The following is a 22,019-nucleotide window of genomic DNA, read 5'->3' on the forward strand; positions in this document are numbered from 1 at the left end:
CCATGACTTTTCTCCCTCTAGATCTGGACCTAAAGTGTCAGATTCCTGTAATTCACTGTGATTTTCTTAGCAGACTTGCTTTAGCTCAGCTCCTGTAGCCTTCTCTTGGGGCAATGACATGGGTAATCAATGGTCAGTGAGCTTTCATAGAGCAAGAATATAAGAATGGCCACACTGGGTCAGACCAAAGGTCCTTCTAGCCCAGTATCCTGTCTGCCGATAGAGGCTAATAACAGACACCCAGAGGGAGTGAACGGAACAGGTAAAAATCACGAAAGCAATCTCTAGCCTCCTTTCCTGACATCCATTTCCAACCTCTGATAAACAGAGGCAAGGGACACCATTCTTAACTATCCTGGCTAGCATCCATTGATGGAGCTAACCTCCATGAATTTATCTAGTTCTTTTTTGAACACTGATAAAGTATTGGTCTTCATAACCTCCTCTGGCAATGAGTTCCACAGGTCTACTATGCTCTGTGTGAAGAAAAACTTCCTTTTGTTAGGGTTAAACCTGCTACCCATTTGCTGACCCTTAGTTCTTGTGTTATGGGAACAAGTAAATAACTTTTCCTTATTCACTTTTTCCAACCCAGTCATGATTACATAGACCTCTATCGTATTCCCCCTTAGTCTCCTTTTTTCTAAGCTGAAAAGTCTGTCTTTTTAATCTTTCTTCATATGGCATCGCTTCTAAACCCCTGATCATTTTTGTTGCCTATTTCTGCAACTTTTCCAATGCTATTTTTTAGACATGAGGCGACCACATCTGTATGCAGAGTCTTATTTATTCAGAACAAAAACATTAGAGAAGACGAATCATAATGGCAAGTAGCTTAAATACATATCTGTTTTATCAGATGGTCACTCACCTGTCACAGGGAGAGTCTGGTAGGATTTCAAGTACTTCAAGAATTCAGCAGACCTGTTATCTACTTAGTTTCAGCATTGATTTTTAGTTCCTACACGAGAAGTCTTTGAGCTCACCCACTGAGCCACGTATAAACTCATGAGCCAGCCCATAAAGTTATATAAACATTTGTAAAGTTGATACAACGTCTGAATATTCTGTGGTTCCATAGCATCACAGCTCTCAGTGGGCTACTGAAATTACATACTTCAAAAAGTACAAAGTAGTCGCCTTTGGCCAACCTTGAAATCTTGTACAAAAGTGAAGGGAATTGAACTTTTTCCTACTAATGCCTCGAGACACTCAGCAGGTATTGTTCGCTACAAATGTATAAAATGCTTACTACGCAGGCAGTCATTTTATTTAGCCCCTCAAACTGGAATGAGACTGTCAAAAAACAAAGGAGTTGGTATTTTTATTGAATTCCCACTGGTAATGTTGCAGAGGATTTTGACAGTCCTGGTGGGCTCAAAATCTGTCTCTCACCAATTTGGAATTTGTTCTGTACTGTAATTCTATTTGCTGTGTAGAGGAACTGCCTGTGTATGTATAATAGATCTCAGGCTGATGTAGATCTATAGAGATGGTAATTTAATACGAATGTAAATACTAAATATAATACGGTTCACAAACTTACCAAGTTGCATCTTAAAACTAGCTAGGTCACTTGCCACCGCTGCTCCTATTGGAAGGCTGTTCTAGCCTCACTCCCTCAATGATTCTTTTACTTTTCAGCCTACATTGTGAAAATTCTGAGGGAAGGCATACAGTAGTTTTTGCAAATTATGTTTTTAGTTTGGTACCAGAAGAAGCATTTAGTATAAGATCACTAATTCCAACATAGAGAATTTAACGACAGATTAGAGCGAGAGATTTCTGAATTAGGGTACACATTCAAATTCGACATATTAACATGTGGTATGAAAAGAGACATCAAATACCTCACACATTACAAGGACTGCTTCCTGTCCTTTGATGGTTGTAATTATCTCAGACAGGAGAATTAACATCCCCCCACCACTCACCCCTTTCTTTCAATCCTGTTTGATTTATCAGTTCTTATTGCAATTTTTTTCTTTTTGGTCCTCTGTACTTATAAATGTCAGTCTGTATTGGAAATGAAATTGATCTGAAGACGTGTGTCTGTCCCAGGAAAGCTCATCACCAAATAAATCATTTCATTAGTCTTTAAAGTGCTACATTTCTGCTGCTTTGTTTAACTCAAACACCGTTTTGTAAGAAGCTGTTACATTTTACCAGAGAGAGGCTTCTCAGCAGTCAGCTATTCTGTTGCTTGAACCAGAAATCTGTTTTGATCTTGTATATGGACAGAGTGGGCGTAAGTCTTGCCCTTGTCTGACACTGTTCACCACCTCTCCACTGTCATGCTACCCACAGAACCCTGTACAGAGTGGTAAAGATGCATGTGGAGAGGACGCATGCCCTGTAGCCAAGGACTAGAGGGAGTCCTTGGGAGTTTTTCCCTAATTGTTTTGTTTATGAAACACTCTACAGTGTGTTTCCAGTGGATTTCCTAATGAACTGGTTTGTTTTTGAGACTTACTGCCATGCTAGTAATTACACCAGAAACAGGGGGTCAGGGCTCATTCCTTCCCACAAGCTTTCAACGACCAGCCAGTAAATATGCAAATGTACTCTTCTAGCTCTTTCTATTTTTTTCTCCCAAATTTAACTTTTCATTAACTTGAGGGCAGGTAGACCTCAACTGCCTTTTCCATTACACGCAGTCATCTTCCTGCAATTGCCTTGGCCATTTTACAAAACTTGGGAAGATAGAGAGATGTTCACTTGAAGTTGCATAATGTGGAATTCAGTGGAAGGAAAATTTACAGAAGGGAGAGGCGACCATGTTTCCTTTGCTATGTGTATGTGGGGGATAGTAATTAGCTGAACCATAGTCTGCCTGAATTAGGTCAAAGATGTAAACCTACAGGAAAGGGAGCCATTTGGAGACACCTACCTCTCTGAGTAGTTAACAGAAACCCTGTAACCTTCTTTCTCAGTTAGCATTCTGAAATGTTATGTGAAAAGAGGCAGTGTGAGATGAATTTAGCAATATATGCTTCCACTCCAATCCAGAGTTAGAGGCCTCAAGCCAAAGGTTCTGACCTGCTTTTAGAACTGGCTTCAAGGGAGGAGAACTTCAGCTTTTGAGCGTGTGCATTTTTCTGGTGCGTAAATGAATATTAAAGCAAAATGGAATTTAGCTCAATCTGAAGAGATCTCGCATATTGCCAGGTCTTCAGTTCAGCAAAACGTTGAACCTTCAGCAGGAGGCACAGAAGTGCCATTGTAAAACTTAGTTATTTCACTTAAGTGTTTCTGCATGGGGATGGGAGGGAATGTTCCTTTGCATTAACTTTCCATATGCCACTGAGTTGATTGGATTCTGTTTTCTTTTAGGAGCTTAGGAAGGATAGGCAGGGTAAACAGGGAGGAGGTGTTGTCTTATGTTAAAAATGTAGATGCCTGGACTGAGGTGGAGATGGACACAGGCGACAGATGAATCGAGAGTCTCTGTATTAGGTTAAAAGAGGTTAAAAAAACAAGAATGATGTTGGAGTCTTCTACAAACCACCTACCCAGATAGAAGAAGTGGATGAGGTTTTTTCTAAACAGCTAACAAAATCATCAGAGGTGCAGGATTTGGTGGTAAAGGGGGACTTCAGCTGTCCAGACGTATGTTGGGAAACTAAAATAGTGAGGCAGGCTATCTAGTAAGTTCTTGGACTGAATTGAAGGTAATTTTTTATTTCAGAAAGTGGAAGAAGCTAGTAGAGGGTGATTGGGTTCTAGATTTGATTTTAACAAATAGGGAAGAACTTGTTGAGAATTTGAAAGTGAAAGGCAGCTTGGGAGAAAGTGATCATGAAATTAAAGACTTCGTGATTCTAAGGAGTGGAAGAATGGAGAACAGCAAAATAGAGACATTGGATTTCAGGAAGGCAAATTTTGACAAACTCAGAGAGCTAGTAGATAAGGTCCCATAGGAAGCAAGACTAAGAGAAAAAACAACTGAAGAGAGTTGGCACTTTTTCAAAGGGACACTGTGATGGGCCCAAAAGCAAGCTATATCACTACATAAGAGAGATAGAAAGTATGATAAAAGGCCACCTTTGTTTAGCCAGGAGATCTTGCATGATCTCAAAGTCAAAAAGGAGTCTCATAAAAAGTGAAAATTAGGACAAATTACAAAGGATGAACATAAGCAACCAATACAGCTATGCAGGGGAAAGATTAGAAAGGTGAAGGCACAAAATGAATTCAAGCTAGCTAGAGACATAAAGGGTAACAAGAAGACATTTTATAAATGTATTAGAAGCAAGAGGAAGATCAGGGACAGGGTAGGTCCACTGCTCAGTGAGGAGGGAGAAACAGTATCAGGAAACTTGGAAACGAAGAAGGCTAATGAAGGAATGCCTAACATAATGAATGCTAGTGGGAATAGAGTAGTTTAGAAGATAAAATAAAAAAGGAACAAGTTAAAAATTAGAAAAGTTAGACATGTGCAAAACACCAGGACCTGATAAAATGCATCCTAGAATACTCAAGGAGCTGATAGAGGAGGTATCTGAGCCTTTAATGCTCATCTTTGAACAGTCCTGGAAGTCAGGACAGATTCCAGAAGACTGGAAAAGGGCAAATGGAGTGCCCATCTATAAAAAGGGAAATAAGAACATACCAGGAAACTATAGACCACTCAAAACAAAAAGCAGTCAAGTAGCACTTTAAAGAGTAGCAAAATAGTTTATTAGGTAAGCTTTCGTGGGACAGACCCACTTCTTCAGACCATAGCCAGACCACAACCTATATATATATATATATATATATATATATATATATATATATATATAGACAACTCAGTTTAGCTTCTGTGCTGGGAAAGATGATGGAGCAAGTAATTAAGGAATTAATCTGCAAACATCTTGGAAGAAAATAAGGTGATAGATAACATCCAGCATTAGTTTATAAAGAACAAATCATGCTAAACCAATCTGATATCTATCTTTGATCGGAAAACAAGTCTTGAGGATAAGGGCGAAGTGGTGGATGTGGCACTCTAGACTTTAGGAAAGCATTTGATATGGTTTCACATGATCTTGCCAATAAACTAGGCAAATACAACTTAAATAGGGCTACTGTAAGGCTGGTGCATAACTGGCTGGATAACCATTCTCAGAGTAGTTATTAATGGTTCACAAACATGCTGGAAGGGCATAACAAGTGGGGTTCTGCAGGGGTCTGTTTTGGGACCGGTTCTGTTTGTAGCGCTCAGAGGTGCTGAGCCCTCATACTAGGGTGAGTGAAGTCTCTGCTCTGGAGCCTTAATTGAGAGCCAGCTGGCCTTTAGCTCATGCGGTAGAGCACAGAGCTTTAGCCCCTGTGATTGCAGGTTCAATCCCTGGTGCTAGCAACCTGGGTCTGTTGACATTCCACTTGGGGCATTACATCTTCAATAACTTTATCAACAATTTAGATATTGGCATAGAGAGTGTAGTTATTAAGTTTGCAGATGATACCAAGGAGGGAGGGGTTGCAACTGCTTTGGAGGATAGGGATGTAATTCTAATTGATCTGGACAAACTAGGAAAAAGTACTGCAGAAAAGGATCTAGGGGGTCATAGTGGCCCACAAACTAAACATGAGTCAATGGTGTGATGTTGTTGCAAAACAAGCAAATGTGATTCTGGGATGCACTAACAGGAGTGTCATGAGCAAGACACAAGAGGTCATTGTTCTGCTCTACTCAGCACCAGTTAGGTCTCAATTGGAGTAGTGTGTCCAGTTCTGTGTACCGCATTTCAAGAAATTGGAGAAGGTCCAGAGAAGAGCAGTAAGAATGATTAAAGATCTAGAGAACATGAGCTGTGAGGGAAGACTGAAAGAACTGGGCTTGTTCAGCTTAGAAAAAAGAAGACTTAGAGTGTACATGATAGCAGTTTTCAGGTACCTCAAAGTAGGTTACAAGGAAGAGGGAGAAAAATTGTTCTCTTTGGCCCCGGAGGATAGGACAAGAAGCAGTGGGCTTAAACTGCAGCAAGGGAGGTTCAGGTTGGACATTAGGGAAAACTTCCTGTCAGGGTGGTTAAAATTTGGAATAAATTGCCTAGGGAAGTTATAGAATCTCCATCTCTGGAGATGTTTAAGAGCAAGTTAGATAGACATCTATCAGGAATGGTATGGCTGTGATCTGAAGAAGTGGGTCTGTCCCATGAAAGCTCATCACATAATAAATTATTTTGTTAGTCTTTAAAGTGCTACTTGACTGCTTGTTTGTTTTGATAGAATACAGACTAACACGGCTATCTCTGTGTCACTATCTATCAGGGAAGGTTTAGATGGTGCTTGAGGGCAAGGAACTGGACTCGGTGACCTTTCAAGGTCCCTTCCAGTTCTAATTTTGTATGTCTATGAAGTCAGTTGGTGGGGAGAGAATCCAACTTCCTTAAGTGTTAAAACAATATCCAGCTTTCTGTATATTTGTTTAATTTTTTGCTACTCTTTATCAGGTGTCATTTGATTTAATTTGTGTCCTTTTACAGAGCATTATCAGTGCTCATAAAAAGTAAATTTGACTCATTGGGAGGACACGTGGAAACTGCAGTGCCCAGTTTGCTTTCCATTTGCTGCATGTGGCAAATTCAACACTGCAGTGTGGCAAAGTGGAGCTCCTTAGAGCTGCACCCAGGGAGTGCTCTCCACCTGCTCTGTGCATGCGCTGCACCGCTTGGTGGGACAAGCACACGGTGACTGCGGCAGTAGCTCCAGGCGCAGCCCTAGGCGCAGCTCCAACTGCAGTGGCAGTTCTGCTGTATCACCTGTTTGCATGCACAGAGCATGACTCTGGGTGTGGGGTGTGCGCGTCTTTCGGGGGTGTGCGTTGCTGTGGCGGTCCTTACATTTCTGTTTGACACCACTGCGGTAAAAGGTTGGTGTGAGACTAGTTTGCTTCCTCCCACCTACTGGGAATGGTGAGAAGAAGGAGAGAGAATGGGGAAGAAGTCATCGCCTTGACTAAATAACCAGCTCTCCCATTTAGACTATGAAAATGAAATAACTTTTTAGCCTTTGCCAGGGAAAGGACACTGCTTCTTTAGAAAAAGAGCTTCATTGTGCTTTGCTCAGTCTTAGTCACTTAGGCTGTGAAACGTCTGAGTGGTGCTGGGCTGGGATAAGTTGCAGATTCAAGGTGGGTATTTTGTTTACTTATGTATCTTGTTTGTATTTTAATCAGCACTGTTTCAGCACTACAGTAGACTATCCTGGACTCTGTCTTCCGGGATAGTGGGAAGAGAGGGAAATTAGTTCAAGATTGATGGTTCTCCAAGCTGAGCTCGTCAGTTTATCTGAACAGATTTGTTTCTGGATCCTTCTACCTTTTCTTTCATCTTAAGTGATCCCTGCCATGCTTTTACCTTCTTAAATTATCTTTTGCTAACCAGATCCCAGTTGCTCCATGGGGAGGCAGTCAGTGAAGTTACTAGCTTCTGAAATGAGATGTTGGATAGGGGCAAGAGGGATATGGGGAGATATGAGAGAGGTCTGTAAAATCGTGAGAGGTATCTAGAAAGTGGAGAAGGAAAAGTTATTTTGTAGTTTTCCATAATGTAAGAACTAGGGGTCACCAAATGAAATTAATGGGTAGCAGGTTTAAAACAAAAGGAAGTTTTTCTTCACACAGTGCACCATGTCAGCCTGTGAAACTCCTCGCCAGCAGATGATGTGAAGACCAGGACTGTAACAGGGTTCAAAAAAGAACTACATAAATTTATGGAGGCTAGGTCTATCAATGCTTATTAGCTGGGATGTGTAGAAATGGTGTCCCTAGCCTTTGCTTGTCAGAGTCTGGAAACATAAGACAGGAGAGGGACCACTCGGCGATTACCTGTTCTCGGTCGCACTCTCTGGGGCATCTGGCATTGGCCACTGTCAGGAGACAGGATACCGGGCTAAGTGGGCCTTTGGTCTGACCCAGTATGGCCGTTCTTATGCCCTTATGTTCTTATGGGATTTGATTGATTTCCTAAACATCTCTTCTGGGCTATGAGGAAGATAGACTTTTTACTAACTAGTTAAGTCAAGGGAAATACCAAAACTGCATGGGTGTGTTTGTGTATAGTGTATGTATGTATAATATATATGCTATTTCACTAAATGAGGCCCTTGAGTCTAAGAATTATGGTTCACATGGTTACAGCTTTCTGCCCTTTTATGCTTCATGTACGTACCTGTCCTGTGTTCTGTTTAGAGTGCAGCCAGTATTTTAGGAAGTGTGTTGTGTTAAAAATGGTCAGCATTCAGCCTGTGGTGCAGGATTTTATCAGCAGGCCAGTGAGGGGTTTGCTGGGTGAAGCTTTTTCACTGAGCTGTCATTATTGTGTTTTTCAGAAGTCAATTTGTTGCCACTTTGGGTCTCTGATTCTCTGTAATGGAAGGAAAACAGCAAACCCTACATCATACTTTCATTTTCCTCAGAACTTGCCAGCAGGTCCTAGGAGACCCTGGTTATGAATATTCTGCTATTTGATCTGTCACTTTCTCAGCATGCATGGTGACAGCCACGCTTTTCCCCAGCAGTTTGGTAGGGCAGTCTGGGTACCAAATGAGAGGAGGAGAGACTCAAAGATGCTTGATTAGATCCCAGAGTCCCTTAGCTCCATAACTGTAAATTTTTTCATCTGTCATTTTGACTTGACAAGTGTATGGCCTTCATGTTGCCATTTAGTCATGGTCCATACTTTTGGTGACCTTGTCACTCCAAGTCCTTCTGTGGGTCTAAAGCAGGGATGAATTCCACTGAGAGCACAGAGAAGGAAGCCTGTAATAAAGATTCCTTGGGCATGCTTCAGTGGGAGTTTTTGCACCATTTCACTTGCAGCACTTATCAATGGATAGGGGATAAAAGTAGAGATGGGCTTGTTACTTGGTGAAGATTGGGACTTCACATTAGGGTTTCTGTACACCAGTCTGCACCAAATAGGTCTGTCAGGTACCATTTTTTGAAGAACAAACACATTTATTGCTTAAAAAGTGATTCACCTGATACATGCTGGCTAAACAGCATAGCAGATCAAATCCATCAGCTGTTAAATCTAGACAAAAAAGTAGCAGTTGTTAAGGTTTTGTGCCACTGGGATAGTATGTTCTCTGCAATTTTTGTTCGTTTGGTTGGTTGTTTTTTTTCCCCTTGTGTAGTTTTTAAAATCCAGTCCAGATCTTGCTCAAGACATACCATCTTGTCTAAAAGTGTTACAGCTTTTAGGGACTTACTGAATGGGAATGAGATTTCATACTTCTCCTTAAATGTTATCAGTCAGGTGTAGACTTGCTCATTTTATAGGACTGCAACTAAAAGGCCTAGGCATATTTTAATTTGAAAGCATAGATTTTTGGAAAGCAAATTGAACTCTGTAATGTGCCACTAAGTCTCAGGATTCCATGTAGCTAAATTTAAACCTGATTAGTTCTGCTTTGGACTATTTTACCACACTTTGGCCATGTCTACACTACATTTGCATGGCCATTTCAAAGATTTGGGCTAGAGTAGACATAGCCTTTATGTGCAGGCTATTTTTACTCTATTTTCTATCCTATTTATACTTTATAATTTGAAGATACATCATAACTATGAAGCACTAGTATCCATGTTGCATGCAGGTGTTGCATGTTCTCTCTAGTGTTCCAGGCAAACTGCCACAGTGTGCCAGCTTTAGTGACATTGTTTATAATTAGACAGTGCTACTTACCCCATCTTAACGTTCCAGTAAGGAGAACTGGGAGGAGAGAGATGGGCAGGGTTGTTAACTTGGAAATGGGTGTCTAATCTATGGTTTTTGTAGCAGTAAGTCTTTAGATAAAGAGAAATCCATTACAGACATTCAGAGAATTGATTAAATTGTCACAAACAGCTGTATGCAGAGGTGCTTTCTTAAAGTTTGGCTCATCAAGATGTCAGGTGTATCCACATGCAGGCCCCAGCTGAAGGTGTTGTCACTATTACTGGAATTTGTAACAGTAAATAAAGGGCTGGAGAGAGGAGGTCATCTACGTGGCTTGTGTGCATGATATTCAGCCTGGAGTGATAGTGAGGAAGTTTTAATGTAATGTCAGCTCCTTGTATCCAAATGGTGGCTCTGCTGTTCTTTGAGTAGGGATGAAGCTGGTCAGTATCCCTCATCTGGGCCCATACTTACCTGAGATATGAAACTGTGGAACTGTAAGTTATTTCCTCTCCATTCTGAACCTGTCCTTGTCTTCTGCGCCCCTTTTTCTGAAAATCCTGGAAAAAGAGTTGCTCCTTTTATTCATAGCTATACTATAAGCCTAAGAGGCCTGGCTCCTTAACGTGGTCGCCATTTTTGACTTGACTGTGTCATGAAGAGAGATATCTATATAGCAAAGTCAGTGCTTCTGCAGTACAAGTCATTCAGGGTGCACCAGTTATTCCTTTATCCTGGTCTCTTGCCATTTTTTATGCAATGGTTGGAACACAACAGGTCCCCAAAGCTCTGTCAGTACTTGAGAAAACCTTTTCCAACCTCTTTTAATTGCTCCTCTCTCCATTTTTCCTAATTTTTCTATTAGAAACTAATGGGCATGGCTAAACTCCCTTTCAGAGAGCATTCTGTCCCATTTGGCTGAGGAAAGCTAAATGGGTGTGGGAGGAGAGAAAAAGAATGTGTGTGTGTGTTGTTTGTGTGCGTGTGCAGGTGTCCATCAGCAGTCTTCAACAATGGTAGTGTTTGTTTCACACTTGGACACTTAAAAATAGCTGCAACAATAGAATCATGAGTAAGGGGGTGTGGAGATGGGGGAAAAATGCTTAGAATTGGGTGAGTTGCCTAAACAGGAGCTGAAGAATATGCACTTGTTTTGTCCTATTTCAGTTACAGAAGCAGCTGATGCATTTAAAGCTAGTCTCCTGAACCTCCACAAGCCCTCATTTGCAGTTGCCTTGCTGCTGCTTGAATCAGGATTATGCTGGTGTGACAGAGGGAAGGGAGTGGGGGAAGAATTGTTTGGGTATTGTGAGACCAGGAATATGACACAATTGCAGTGGCTGAGGAAATATCACTGCATGAGCTGGAAGAGGCCCCAGAGGAGAGAGGCTGTGTGTAAATTATTCATGCTTGCTAGTGTGAAAGTAATAAAATAAAATTAAAATTGAAATATAAACATTCATCATGTTAGATTTGTGTGCAAGGCAGAGAGGTTGGCTGCTGCAGAAGCAGGATTGCAGAGGTTAAGCCAGGCAGACTGCAGCTTTCATTGCCACTTCCCGGAATAACAGTGGCCATAAATTGGACCAGAAATAGCCCACTGTGTGAATTCCTGGCAGTCTTTGTACTGTACATTGAGCCTTTGAGGCCTCCAGCCCCTACCTTGCAGGAGTTTGCGTTACCTGTCTTGGCTTTCATGGTTGCGTTCGGGACACCTAGCCCCATCTCGCTGGATAGTTGCTCTGTGTTGCCTGAAGGGAGATGACCTTAGTGTGCTGAACACATGCTGGTACCACGGCAGATGCAGGAGAGGGGATGTTACTTGTCTATACAGCTTTTTGTCTGGATTAGCCCTTTGCAAAGCGGAAAAGGGACATTCTCTGGGACCAGCTTGTGATCTGCTCCGCAGGGTGCATCTTCAAGTTCCCCCGCACAGGAGCGCATAGGTACCTTTTTTTAATTACTTAAGGGAAAGCAATTGGAAAGCTGCTCTATACAAATCCCTTAAGCCACTATTGATGGAGACACTGGGGAAAGCTTCTGCCTAGCCCAGAATCTGAAACATGGGGTACCATCTGTGTTCTGGCAACTCCTTGGCCAAATTAAATTCCAAGCCTTTCTTTTCTGCACTGTTTTTCATTAAATGAATTGAGTTTGCTGGAAATTGTCTGGCCATAAATATTCCCGCTCAGTACAGTCAGGTTATTTTTGCTCCTCAAGTCAGTACTCTGTTGTAGAGCAGAAAACGGTTAGCACTCCTTATGAAATGAAAAACAAGAAGGGGAGGGGGGAATCCTCTGGCAGGCTCTGCAGAAAGCCTTTCTTCTCTTTGCTGCTTCACATTCAAGGCCATAAATATTTTAATAATGTTAGTAACAAATGAGAGAAGAAAGGGGAGGCAACAGAGCTGTCTAATGTATTGCTCTTCTGCTGAGAAAATGGTAGAAATGTAACCAGATGGCTTGGAAGGGGTGGGTGTGGGTGTGAAACAGCTTTAAATATATAGTCCTGGAAAATGTCTTGCGTCATCTTCTTACTACAAAGCAGAATGGAAATCCAATGTGAGTGCAAAACAAAATAGGAGTTGTGGTTATCTGAGAGCCCAGCTAGTAAGGTGCCATCTGTTTCCGAGCCCCAGAAAAGGAGTATACACTCGGAGCAATAAGTTGGTTTTTGTCAAGTTCACTATCTCCATTACAAATATGCAATGTACAGAGGCATCCGGTGCTCTGGCGCTTCTGTTTTGGAGACAGAAAACTCTCTGTAAGGGGTATGACTTGTAGATAGTCTCATATGTGGCTCATGTGGTTTGGCATGGTGAAAATCTGTCCACCTAAAATACATTTGTGTCTTGTCTCTCGTGCAGCTGCACAGCGTAATAAATATGCGTTTATAGTTCCACTGGTCAATTTCAATGCTGTCTTGGTAGCCCAGAAAGGGTACAAATATTTCCCTGCTCTAGAGATGCTTCCGTTAGATGTCAGTTATTGCTGTTTAGCCTCTTGCTTACGTCCCATCTGTTCAGCTTTTTTTCCCTCTGTATCCCCTGCAGTTGCATTTACCGCTCTCTTCTGAAGCTGCAGTAGCAGAGATCATTTTTCGTTGTGGTAGTCCTCCCGTCTTTAGTCACCAGAGGCTATGGGTGGATATAGCCAGGCTTCTGTGTTTGATGCTCAGTTCTGAAATATTAACTGGTACCATCTAACCACTGATACTCTAATAATAAAAAATTATTTCATTAACATGAATAAATTTATTCTCATGGTTGAAGTGTAATCAAATGCAGACAAAATTAATAGGAGTCCGTTTTTTTTCCTCCCAGAGGCTGTTTGATTGACCACTCAATGTGCATCTTTATGTTTGTTGTTGTCTGTTTTGTGTTTGCCAGGCAGACCTCTTGGTTATTATAGGTTGAACCTCTTTCGTCTGGCACCCTCAGGACCTGACCGGTGCTGAACGAGAGAATTTGCTGGACCACAGGAGGTCAATATTGTTTAGCATGTTACCAACACTTCCACTGCTTAGTGAGCTCTTAGAAGATATTTAGGGGTGAATGGAAGCTAACAACAGCGCAGAACACTGATAGTCAGGACTGGTGGCTGTACACAAACTTTATGGGAAACATGGCCAAACCCACGACTAGTGGTCATCTGGCTAATTAAAATTATGCTGGATTATGGATGTTTCCAGATAAGGTTCAACTTGTAGCTGCATCCAGAGGAGTCAGCAAATCCCCTCTCACTCAACTCCTGCTGACTAGTCAGTTAACTTTTGATAGATGGGGACATCTGAACAATGTTTATTTTCCCATTCCTTCTGTGCTCCCATGCCAACAGTGAACAGGCTTTGATTCTGGATGCTTGATTTCCTTCCCCCACTCACAATGGGGAGAGAAGCTAAGCCAATCTATGTGCAGCTCAGCCATTTAAATGCAGAGCAGCAGGGGAGAGGGGCTGTTAGACAAGTAAACAACAGAAGTTTTGGCAGTTACTTGGTTACCAGATTACTTGCTCTTTAACATTCCTAGTTACATGCTCACAGGTGATTGGATAATGGGGATCAAGGCTCTTTCACCTCTGGGCTTCAGGTCAAACCCTTGCCCAAGTCTATAGTAACCAAAGTTTCTTACCATCTAATGACTGTTGGATCAATCAATCTCAGTAGATCAGCATCCCCTTACTAACTGGCAATTTCGTTGACAGGCTTAGAAGACAGGAAAAGGATTAATTGCAGGCTGAGGTCTCAAATACCCTTGTCAAGTTTCACCAGGATGACAATATACTGATGAGGGATACTGGCAGATCTGCATAGGGAGCTGACACAGTCTCTGCCTAATCTGTTCTCTGGGCAGATGGAGTAATTCATTTACCAAAGTGTTTGGCATATACACACATCTGTACACCCCAATATCAGCTCTGGGAATTATAAAATAGATATGCAAAGTATTAACTTGCTGTGAGAGATGTGAAAGCCTGGGGGACGGGGCTGGAATGGAAATTCCCCTGAGCTGGGCACACTGGCAGAGGTACTTGACTGATCGCAGTATCTGGAATTCTCTTTCAGTGCACTTGCCGCAAAGACATGGTGAAGATCTCCATGGATGTTTTTGTGAGAGTTCTGCAACCAGAACGTTATGATTTATGGAAACAAGGGAAAGATAGTGCTGTTCTGGATCACATGAAACCCACAGCTGTGACCAGCCCAGAGCTGGATGCCTGGAATGAGACAAAGGCTGACCTGAAAGCTAAGTTGCTTCGCAGGTAAGGAGGATGGTGTCCACTAGTCGCTCAGAATTCCTAGGGCTCAGAGTTCCCATCTAGCTGGGTATTTTACGGCATCATTCACTATTATAGATGGACCCTAAAGCAACTGGCTTATACGGAAAGTGTTGTCAAAAAGGTCCTCCTTGGGATATGTAGTGGCTCAGGGACTTGGTATTTCTGAGAGGAGTTTACAGGCAAGTAAGACGGGTTTAAGCTCCCCTAACAGCCCAGAATCCAGTATCTTGTTATCGGACAGTAGATGGTACCTAGCACCTCCTAAACAAAGCTATATTAAAGCCATAGTTCACCTGGTCCACTCTGCAGTGGTGCGTATCTCCTATCTCAGCTATTGGTACGATATGAGTACAGATATAGAGGGACATGGGGAGAGATTGCTTCCTAATGTTTGCAGGTCTTGATACATACACAAAAATTATTCCACATGTGGTTTGAAAAAATCCACACATGAATGAAAAATTTTAGGGTAACATTGGCCATGATTCTTGTCATTTTCTTAGGGTGGTTCTGAGGTTTTTCCTCAGACGAGTGTGTAACCTTCAGACTCCGTTCACTTATCCGGTGGGAAAGTACTATATTCAGGGAATCCAAGCCCTACTTAAGTGGAATTTTCTGCTCTGTTCTTGCAGGCAACTGTGTTCCGTCTCTCTGTGCTTCCCCTAAGTCGCTGCTTTCACTTCTCCCTCTGTGTTTTCCTACTGTCTGTTGCATACTCACACATATCTATGGGCTTGCTGGTAAGCTCTCAGGCCTGCTTGGTACTGTGCTTCTCTTCTAGCTGCCATATTTGTGTGGTGGTCTTTATTGCAGCACGCAACAGACCTCCTGGAGGGCATCCTTCATTCCTTTCCTCTTGCCCGTCCACTCTTTGCTAACTACGTTTAAGTCTACGGTTTGTCCTCTTTATCTGTGTTGTTTTTTCCCAGTCTACAAAAGAGAAGCAAATGACCTTTCAGCTTTGGCTATCAGCAGCAACACAGGATTCACCTGTACTCTTAATGATGGCTATTACCTTTTTGGAAAGCGTGCCTAGTTAGGAAACAGCTAGTCTGTTTCAGTTTAGCAACACAGGCACTTCTCATGCTTCACTCATTTGCTGAGTCTTGGCTGCGTTTATCTCCCAGTTTTTTTGGTGAGGTCCTGATAGTGTTTCTTTTCCAGAAAGGGATAAATTTAACCCTTATGGGTCTCTTCCTTACATTTTCTGCCCATAAGCTATGTGGAGTTGTGCTCTTAACCAGCTTACATTTTTTTATGAATGGAGGTATTTAATTCATAATGAACAGTATGACACAAGTCTGCTGTCAGAAAATGAACATGGGGTGGGCTTCTAGTGCAGTCTTTCCCAAATGGTGTTCCATGGAACCCCGGGGTTCTGCAAAGTGAAAATAAAGGTTCTGTGAGAAAATTCCATTGAGACTTCAGAGCCACATGCAGCTTTTTAAGGAGTTGTCTGCGGCCCTGGATGCTGCCACCATTGGCTCCTCTGAGGCTTCCTGCCCTGCCTCTGCTGAAACGGTAGAACTAAAGTTAATTGGTTTAATGCCCAGCAGGGCAGTGGGAGGGATCTGTCTGTTAAACTGATTAAATTTAGTTCTACTGTTTCAGCAGCGGCAGGGCAGGGAGCTGCAGAGAGCCCCTCACTCGCCCCACTGCCCAAGCGGTGACACCCCTCTGGTGGGTGTGGCTCAGCTCGCCCATGCCAGCAGAACACCTCTACTCCAGCCTTCCTTCCACTGGACACATGTGACCGCCTGGTGTAGGCACCCCAGGCAGCGCCACAGATGAGTTAGTCCTGGGGGCCTATTTGGGACTGAGGCAGGTTAATCCTGGGGATTGGGTAGTGGGGTTGAGGCTGAGAGGGGTTAAGCCTGGGGATGGGGATGTGGGTTTAGGGCTCAGAGGGGTTGAGTCTGGAGATGGGTTTGGGGGGTAGATTTCAGGGCCAGGGAAATTGGGAAGCACTGATCTAGTAGAATCCTGCAATGTAAGGCTCCACAGGGGGCAAGTCAATATTTGAAGTTGGGTGTTCAGACCTTGCTTGATTTGGTCAGTTTAGGCTTTTAGTTTTGTCTTGCTTTGATGTTTGATGGAGTGAGGTACCTTATTTTCTTAGGCCTTTAAAAAAAAAACCTATTAGATATCAGTTTACATCTTTGAGCACTTAAAATATTAAATATCCTTAAAGTTTCCAAATCTTTTCTGTAAATTTAGTTCCTTGTCTTAGCAATTCCTGCACCGAGGGTTTCAAATTGTGATTGAGATGAAGTATATTGTTACATTATGTGTAGCCTAGAAGTCTGCTTCTTTTGACAGAACAGGAGTGAATAGCTTCTAAAAGAATTATTAGTTGATTACAAGATTAATGTGGCCTAGAGGCAGGCGCATAGATCTTCCTTTTGTCTGTTTAAGAACGTATTTTTAGAGCCACTGCTACCACTTGGACAGAAGCATCTGATGTAGTTGATTTGATTTATAGAAGGCTGTGGTTCTGCATCTGTGGAATCTACCCTTTGGCAGAACACTGTACTCCAGAATCTAAGGTTTAATTTAAAAACCAGTTGCTATCTCCCATGGTTGTAAAAATAACCTTTAAAATGTGAGCTGAATGCAAACCAATGTGGTGATGTCTGCATTAGTCTGCAGATATCCTGAAGAAATGGCTCTGCAAGGGATAAATTGCTGTGTTCATTTCAATGGGGTGTTAACTCTGAAACCAAAAGAGATGGTCACTTTCATTTCATTTTCAGCTGTGTAGTACTGATTTTAGCATAAATACCAGTTAATGTCCTTAGTTTACAGACTTTTTCACTTTCCCACTGAAGCAAAGAAATGTAGAGCTTGGGTTTCCTATACTGATTGCCTTATTGTATTTTCCTATTTAATTTAATAAAACCCTCTGTATTTAATGTAAATGAAATAGGTGCAGAATTTTCAGTTTCCCCAAAAATCTAGAATACCTTGCCTCAGAAGTTAGGGCCAACTTGTTAGTGAGGATATAGGGCCTTTATTATAGATAGGGTCACTATCTTCTTCTCAGATACTGTAGTATTTAGATCTTTCCTTGCTTTATAAAGTTGATTTTGGTTTTCACATAGACATATGGATTCTTGTTTTGTAGAATGGGGGAAGAGTCAACATGCCACGAGCGGAAAATTACATAACAGTAATTGTTGTTTGCAGTGTTCCCTCCCCACTCTCCCACCTTTCTCCCATCTTCACTTCCTCCCAACACTTACACCTTGTTTCTATTTTACACAAGTCTGTGTGTCCTTATTCAGGTTTTTTGGAGCTTTTTCAATTATGTGACAGGAAAGAAGTGGAACGTGGTCATATACATCTCCTGTGCTTTACAGGGTTGTGGTGCTCTAATGGTTTGCTCTTCTGGAATCTTGTTTTGTAGGATGGGAGATGAAGAAGAGGACAACAAACAAAATTATCGGTATGCAGTTTCCCTTTTCCCTTCCGTATTTGCCTGAGGTACCCATTAGGAAAAGAGGAATGATGTTACTTTATAGCAGTGACAAAAGGAATACTGAACTCTTCAATAGTGGGCTGCTGGACTGAACAGAGCCCAAGCCCAAGACTCTGATAGTATTGAGTGGCGTGAGCCATAGCATACATTTTTAGAGCAAGAGGATGAGTCTGACTTCTTTAGCAATGTTTGAACACTTTATTCTACCTATAATTCCTTTGGTGGGAAGAGATTAGCTGATGATTAGCCATTTCTTCCCATTCTGCATTCTCAAACCTTGCCAGTAAACATTTATTATGCTTTGCTCACATAATCCAATTCTAGTTTCAACTAAACTATGTTATCTCTGTGTTTGCTTCTGTAGGAGAGAAATATGTTGGCCTGAATTCCAAACTTGCTCCTAAATTCCTACTGTTGAATGTATCCCTGGGCCTTTAAATCTTTTTTCCTAGTATAGGACAGCTTCTTATTTCACTCTATGAAATCCCTTCATAATTTTGAATATCCCTGTCAGGTCATTTAATGCCTCATGTCTGACTGAGCTGAGTTCATTGTGGTACTGGATTTTAGATGGTTGTCAATGTCAACTGTATTTGCCACATCGAATTTATTTTCAGGATTCAGTTTAAAATAGCTTACAACTGTGAAGGTTTTTCCAACAACCTGTGCAAGAAAGCAATTCTACACTACCCTCTGGGACCTTGATTACTTTTTTTTGAATTTTGCCCACTTTACATGTCACTTGAAAAGATGAGTAATTGGAATGCTGTAATTAAGGTTGCTTTATCAGAAGATTTTTTTTCCTAATCTGTTTCCTGACTGTGCCCTGTAACTGTAGCGTAGACCCATGTCCTTGAATGTTGAGTCATTTTTTCTGTCCTTTTATCCAAACTATACCTGATGCATCACCAAGCTTACATCATTTATTTCTGCAAACTAATTGCCATCTGCAGCCATTAACCTGCCTGCATAAATAACCCTGCCTCTATTTTATTTTCACTTTCGGTAAACAGTCTCCTATTATTAAAAATCAAGATGTTTTCCTGTTTTGGGTAGATCTCTGTTGTTCCACTAGTACCATCCTTAATCTTCAACAGCTGCAGCTGTAAAATCAACAGTTGAATCGTGTGATCTCAGGGGTATGGAGGATATTCATGTGCCATCTTTGAGGACTCCTTTGTTTTATCTTTGCTTGATTTCTTACTGGTATGCATCTCCTTCTGTCAGGAGAGACTTTCCAGGAGCTCCAACTGTCTCCTTCTAGTTCTGGTCCATCTTTCTTGAATGTGCAGCTGGTACACTGAATAAACCCAGTGTAGTGAAGGTGCTACACTGACATGGTATTTGCATAATGGTTAATTGATTGTGGCTAAAGCTAATTGGTCAACAGACGGGTTGCCAATAAACAGCAGCTGCATTCCAAAAAGTTCAATTGGATTAGGAGGATTTATAAATGGGCTGCCAATAGGAAAAGCAAACAGGATCTGGAAGGAGAAGAATTTTTCCCTTCATCATGCTTTCTTTAAGAGGAAAAATCTTTATAAAGAGGAAATTGAATTATGGTAGGTAGAGATTTAATGTGCTCAGATAGAAGCCAAAACTGTCAGGCTGTGGCCACACTTGGCCAAAACTTTTAAATGGCCATGCAAATGGCCATTTCGAAGATTACTAATGAGGCGCTGAATTGAGGGGAATAAGGGGAATTAGCTGAGGGGAATAAGGGATTTCGAAATGTGCCGGGTCCTTTTGAAAAAGACCCCCATGTAGCCGCGCTGAGCCACGTGCATTCGAAAGCAGCCTAATGCTAATGAGGTGCTGACTATTCAATTCAGCGCCTCATTAGTAATCTTTGAAATGGCCATTTGCCATGGCCATTTTGAAGTTTTGATCAAGTGTAGCCACAGCCTCAGTGTGTGTTCTCTTCTGTGAACTGTCCTGCTTTGCCTCTCCTCTCCTTTCCTTTCCCAACTTGCTTAGTTTATAATGTGCAGGATAGTTCTGTCCCTTCCTCTGGTGTTGCACAGTGCTAGAACTTTTCTGGAGATGGTTCCTCTTTATTAGAATTTTATTTACATTGGTAATCCCAGCAGAGTATCACAACAGGCCTGTACCTCCTTTTGATACCCTAAACCAGGGTTTTCCAAACTTGATATAGTTGGGACCCGGTTTCTTTTCAGTACCTTTTTTTGCGGCCCAAAAATATGAACTCATATAAAAAATGAATAAATTTTCACTGCTTATTATTTTTTCACAATAATAGTAGTACATAGCAATAATTTGTATATTTTCAAAGGACAAGTATTTTTTTCCCAAGGGCTGGTACTGGGCTGTGGACCACACTTTGGGAAACACTGCCCTAAACCAAAGAATTAAGTTCATTTAAAAAAAAAAAAAGAAACCTGCATCTGAGATCATCTTCACTGGGAAGCCAGACTGATGAGTGACCAGTGTTTTAAAAAACGTGCAGACCTAATAAATGTGTCCATTATCTTAAATTCAGGCATTATGAAACTTTAGGCAAAAAAGAGAGTGCTTGTATTAATTGGAGCTTATCTCTGTGCATTAATGTAGTCCTATGTTGTTCTCCAAGACTCCCTTTGTTGCTTTGGGTGGCTCTTCTTCAAGTGATGTGCCCGTTGGGTGCTCCAATGTAGGTGCTCAGCTCGTCCTGCTCCACAGGTTGGAGACTCTTCTAGCTGTAACCAGCTGGTCTGCGCATGCGCTGCTGCTGCGTTCCTGTTTCCTGCATGCAGTAATTGACCTGTTACTTCAGAGAAAACTGAGTGGTGTGGGGAAATTCTCAGAATGCCCATTTTATGTGAGGGTCCTAAAATACTTCAGTTGTGATACCTTTACAGGTAGTTGGCTTCTTAAATATTGCTCCACCTCAGAGCCAATCTTCCTAAATCAATTTCAGCCTTTTTTTCTTCTCCCACTTAAGCTTCAGAAAGGTCAGCATGGTCTGGAAGTCGGAACTCTCAGGTTCTTTAGACTGTGACTAGTTATTGACCTTCAACAAGATCGCTTAATCTCTGTGTGTACATTGAAAATGATACTTGCTTTCCTGATGTGCTGTGAATGTTAATGTCAGCATAGAGCAGTTTATGGATGGTAAGTCTTACTCCTTTTGCTCTTTTTCTTTACTTCCTACACCCTTCTTTCTCTTTGTGGACCTACTGCAGAGCAGTGAAACCCCTCAGTTAACCTGCGGTGTTGTAAAACATCTGTCTGCCTCGTCCGCTTTGCTCATTGCTTCTCCAGTTATTCTAGAATCGTTCTGATGCACATTTCAAGCTGTTGAACATGTATGTGTTACTTGATCCAGAAACCTTTGCTTAACCAGTATTTTTACAACTCTTGGATTGAAATAATTACATAAGAATGGTCATACTGGGTCAGACCAAAGGTCCATCTGACCCAGTATCCTGTCTTCTGACAGTGGCCAATGCCAGTTGCCCCAGAGGGCATCAGAACAGGAAATCATCAAGTGATCCCTCTCCTGTCATTCATTTCCAGCCTGAAACAGAGGCTAGGGACACCTTTCCTACCCATCTTGGCTAATAGCCACTAATGGACCTAACCGCCATGAATTCTCTAGTTCTTTTTTGAACCTCATTAAAATCCTGGTCTTCACAGCATCCTCTAGCAAGGAGTTCTACCACACACTGCATAAAGAAAATCTTCCTTTTGTTAGTGTAGACCTGCTACCTACTAATTTCATTTGGTGACCCCTAGTTCTTACATTATGGGAACAAATAACTTTTTCTTACTCACTTTTTCTGCATGAGTCATGATTTAATAGACCTCAATCGTATCCACCCTTACTCTCCTTTTTTCTAAGAGGAAAAGTCCCAGTCTTTTAAATATGTCTTCATATGGCACCTGTTCCAAAGCCCTAATAATTTTTGTTGCCCTTTTCTGAACCTTTTCCAATGCCAATATGTCTTTCTTTTTTTTCAGATGAGGTGACTACATCTGTATTCGGTATTCAAGATGTGGTTATACCATCATTTTATATGGAGGCAATAAATATTCTTTGTCTTATTTTCTATCCCTTTATTAATGATTCCTAACATTCTGTTTGCTTTTTTGACTGCTGCTGCACACTGAGTG

At 41.7% G+C, this 22,019-nt stretch overlaps 1 protein-coding gene across 3 annotated transcripts in view; it reads left to right on the top strand.

Moving 5' to 3' along the window:
- Positions 1-22,019, top strand: part of KDM4B (lysine demethylase 4B) — a 209,693-nt gene that overhangs the window by 120,909 nt on the left and 66,765 nt on the right. For 2 of the 3 annotated variants that reach the window (XM_074978255.1, XM_074978256.1), the window contains exons 9-10: positions 14,214-14,410; positions 17,835-17,873. In XM_074978255.1, coding sequence (XP_074834356.1) covers positions 14,214-14,410; positions 17,835-17,873 — 236 coding nt within the window. The remainder of the gene's footprint in view (positions 1-14,213; positions 14,411-17,834; positions 17,874-22,019) is intronic. The other variant, XM_074978257.1, reaches the window with a different exon arrangement.

Source organism: Carettochelys insculpta, chromosome 27 (genome assembly GCF_033958435.1).
Source record: "Carettochelys insculpta isolate YL-2023 chromosome 27, ASM3395843v1, whole genome shotgun sequence".
NCBI lineage: Eukaryota > Metazoa > Chordata > Testudines > Carettochelyidae > Carettochelys > Carettochelys insculpta.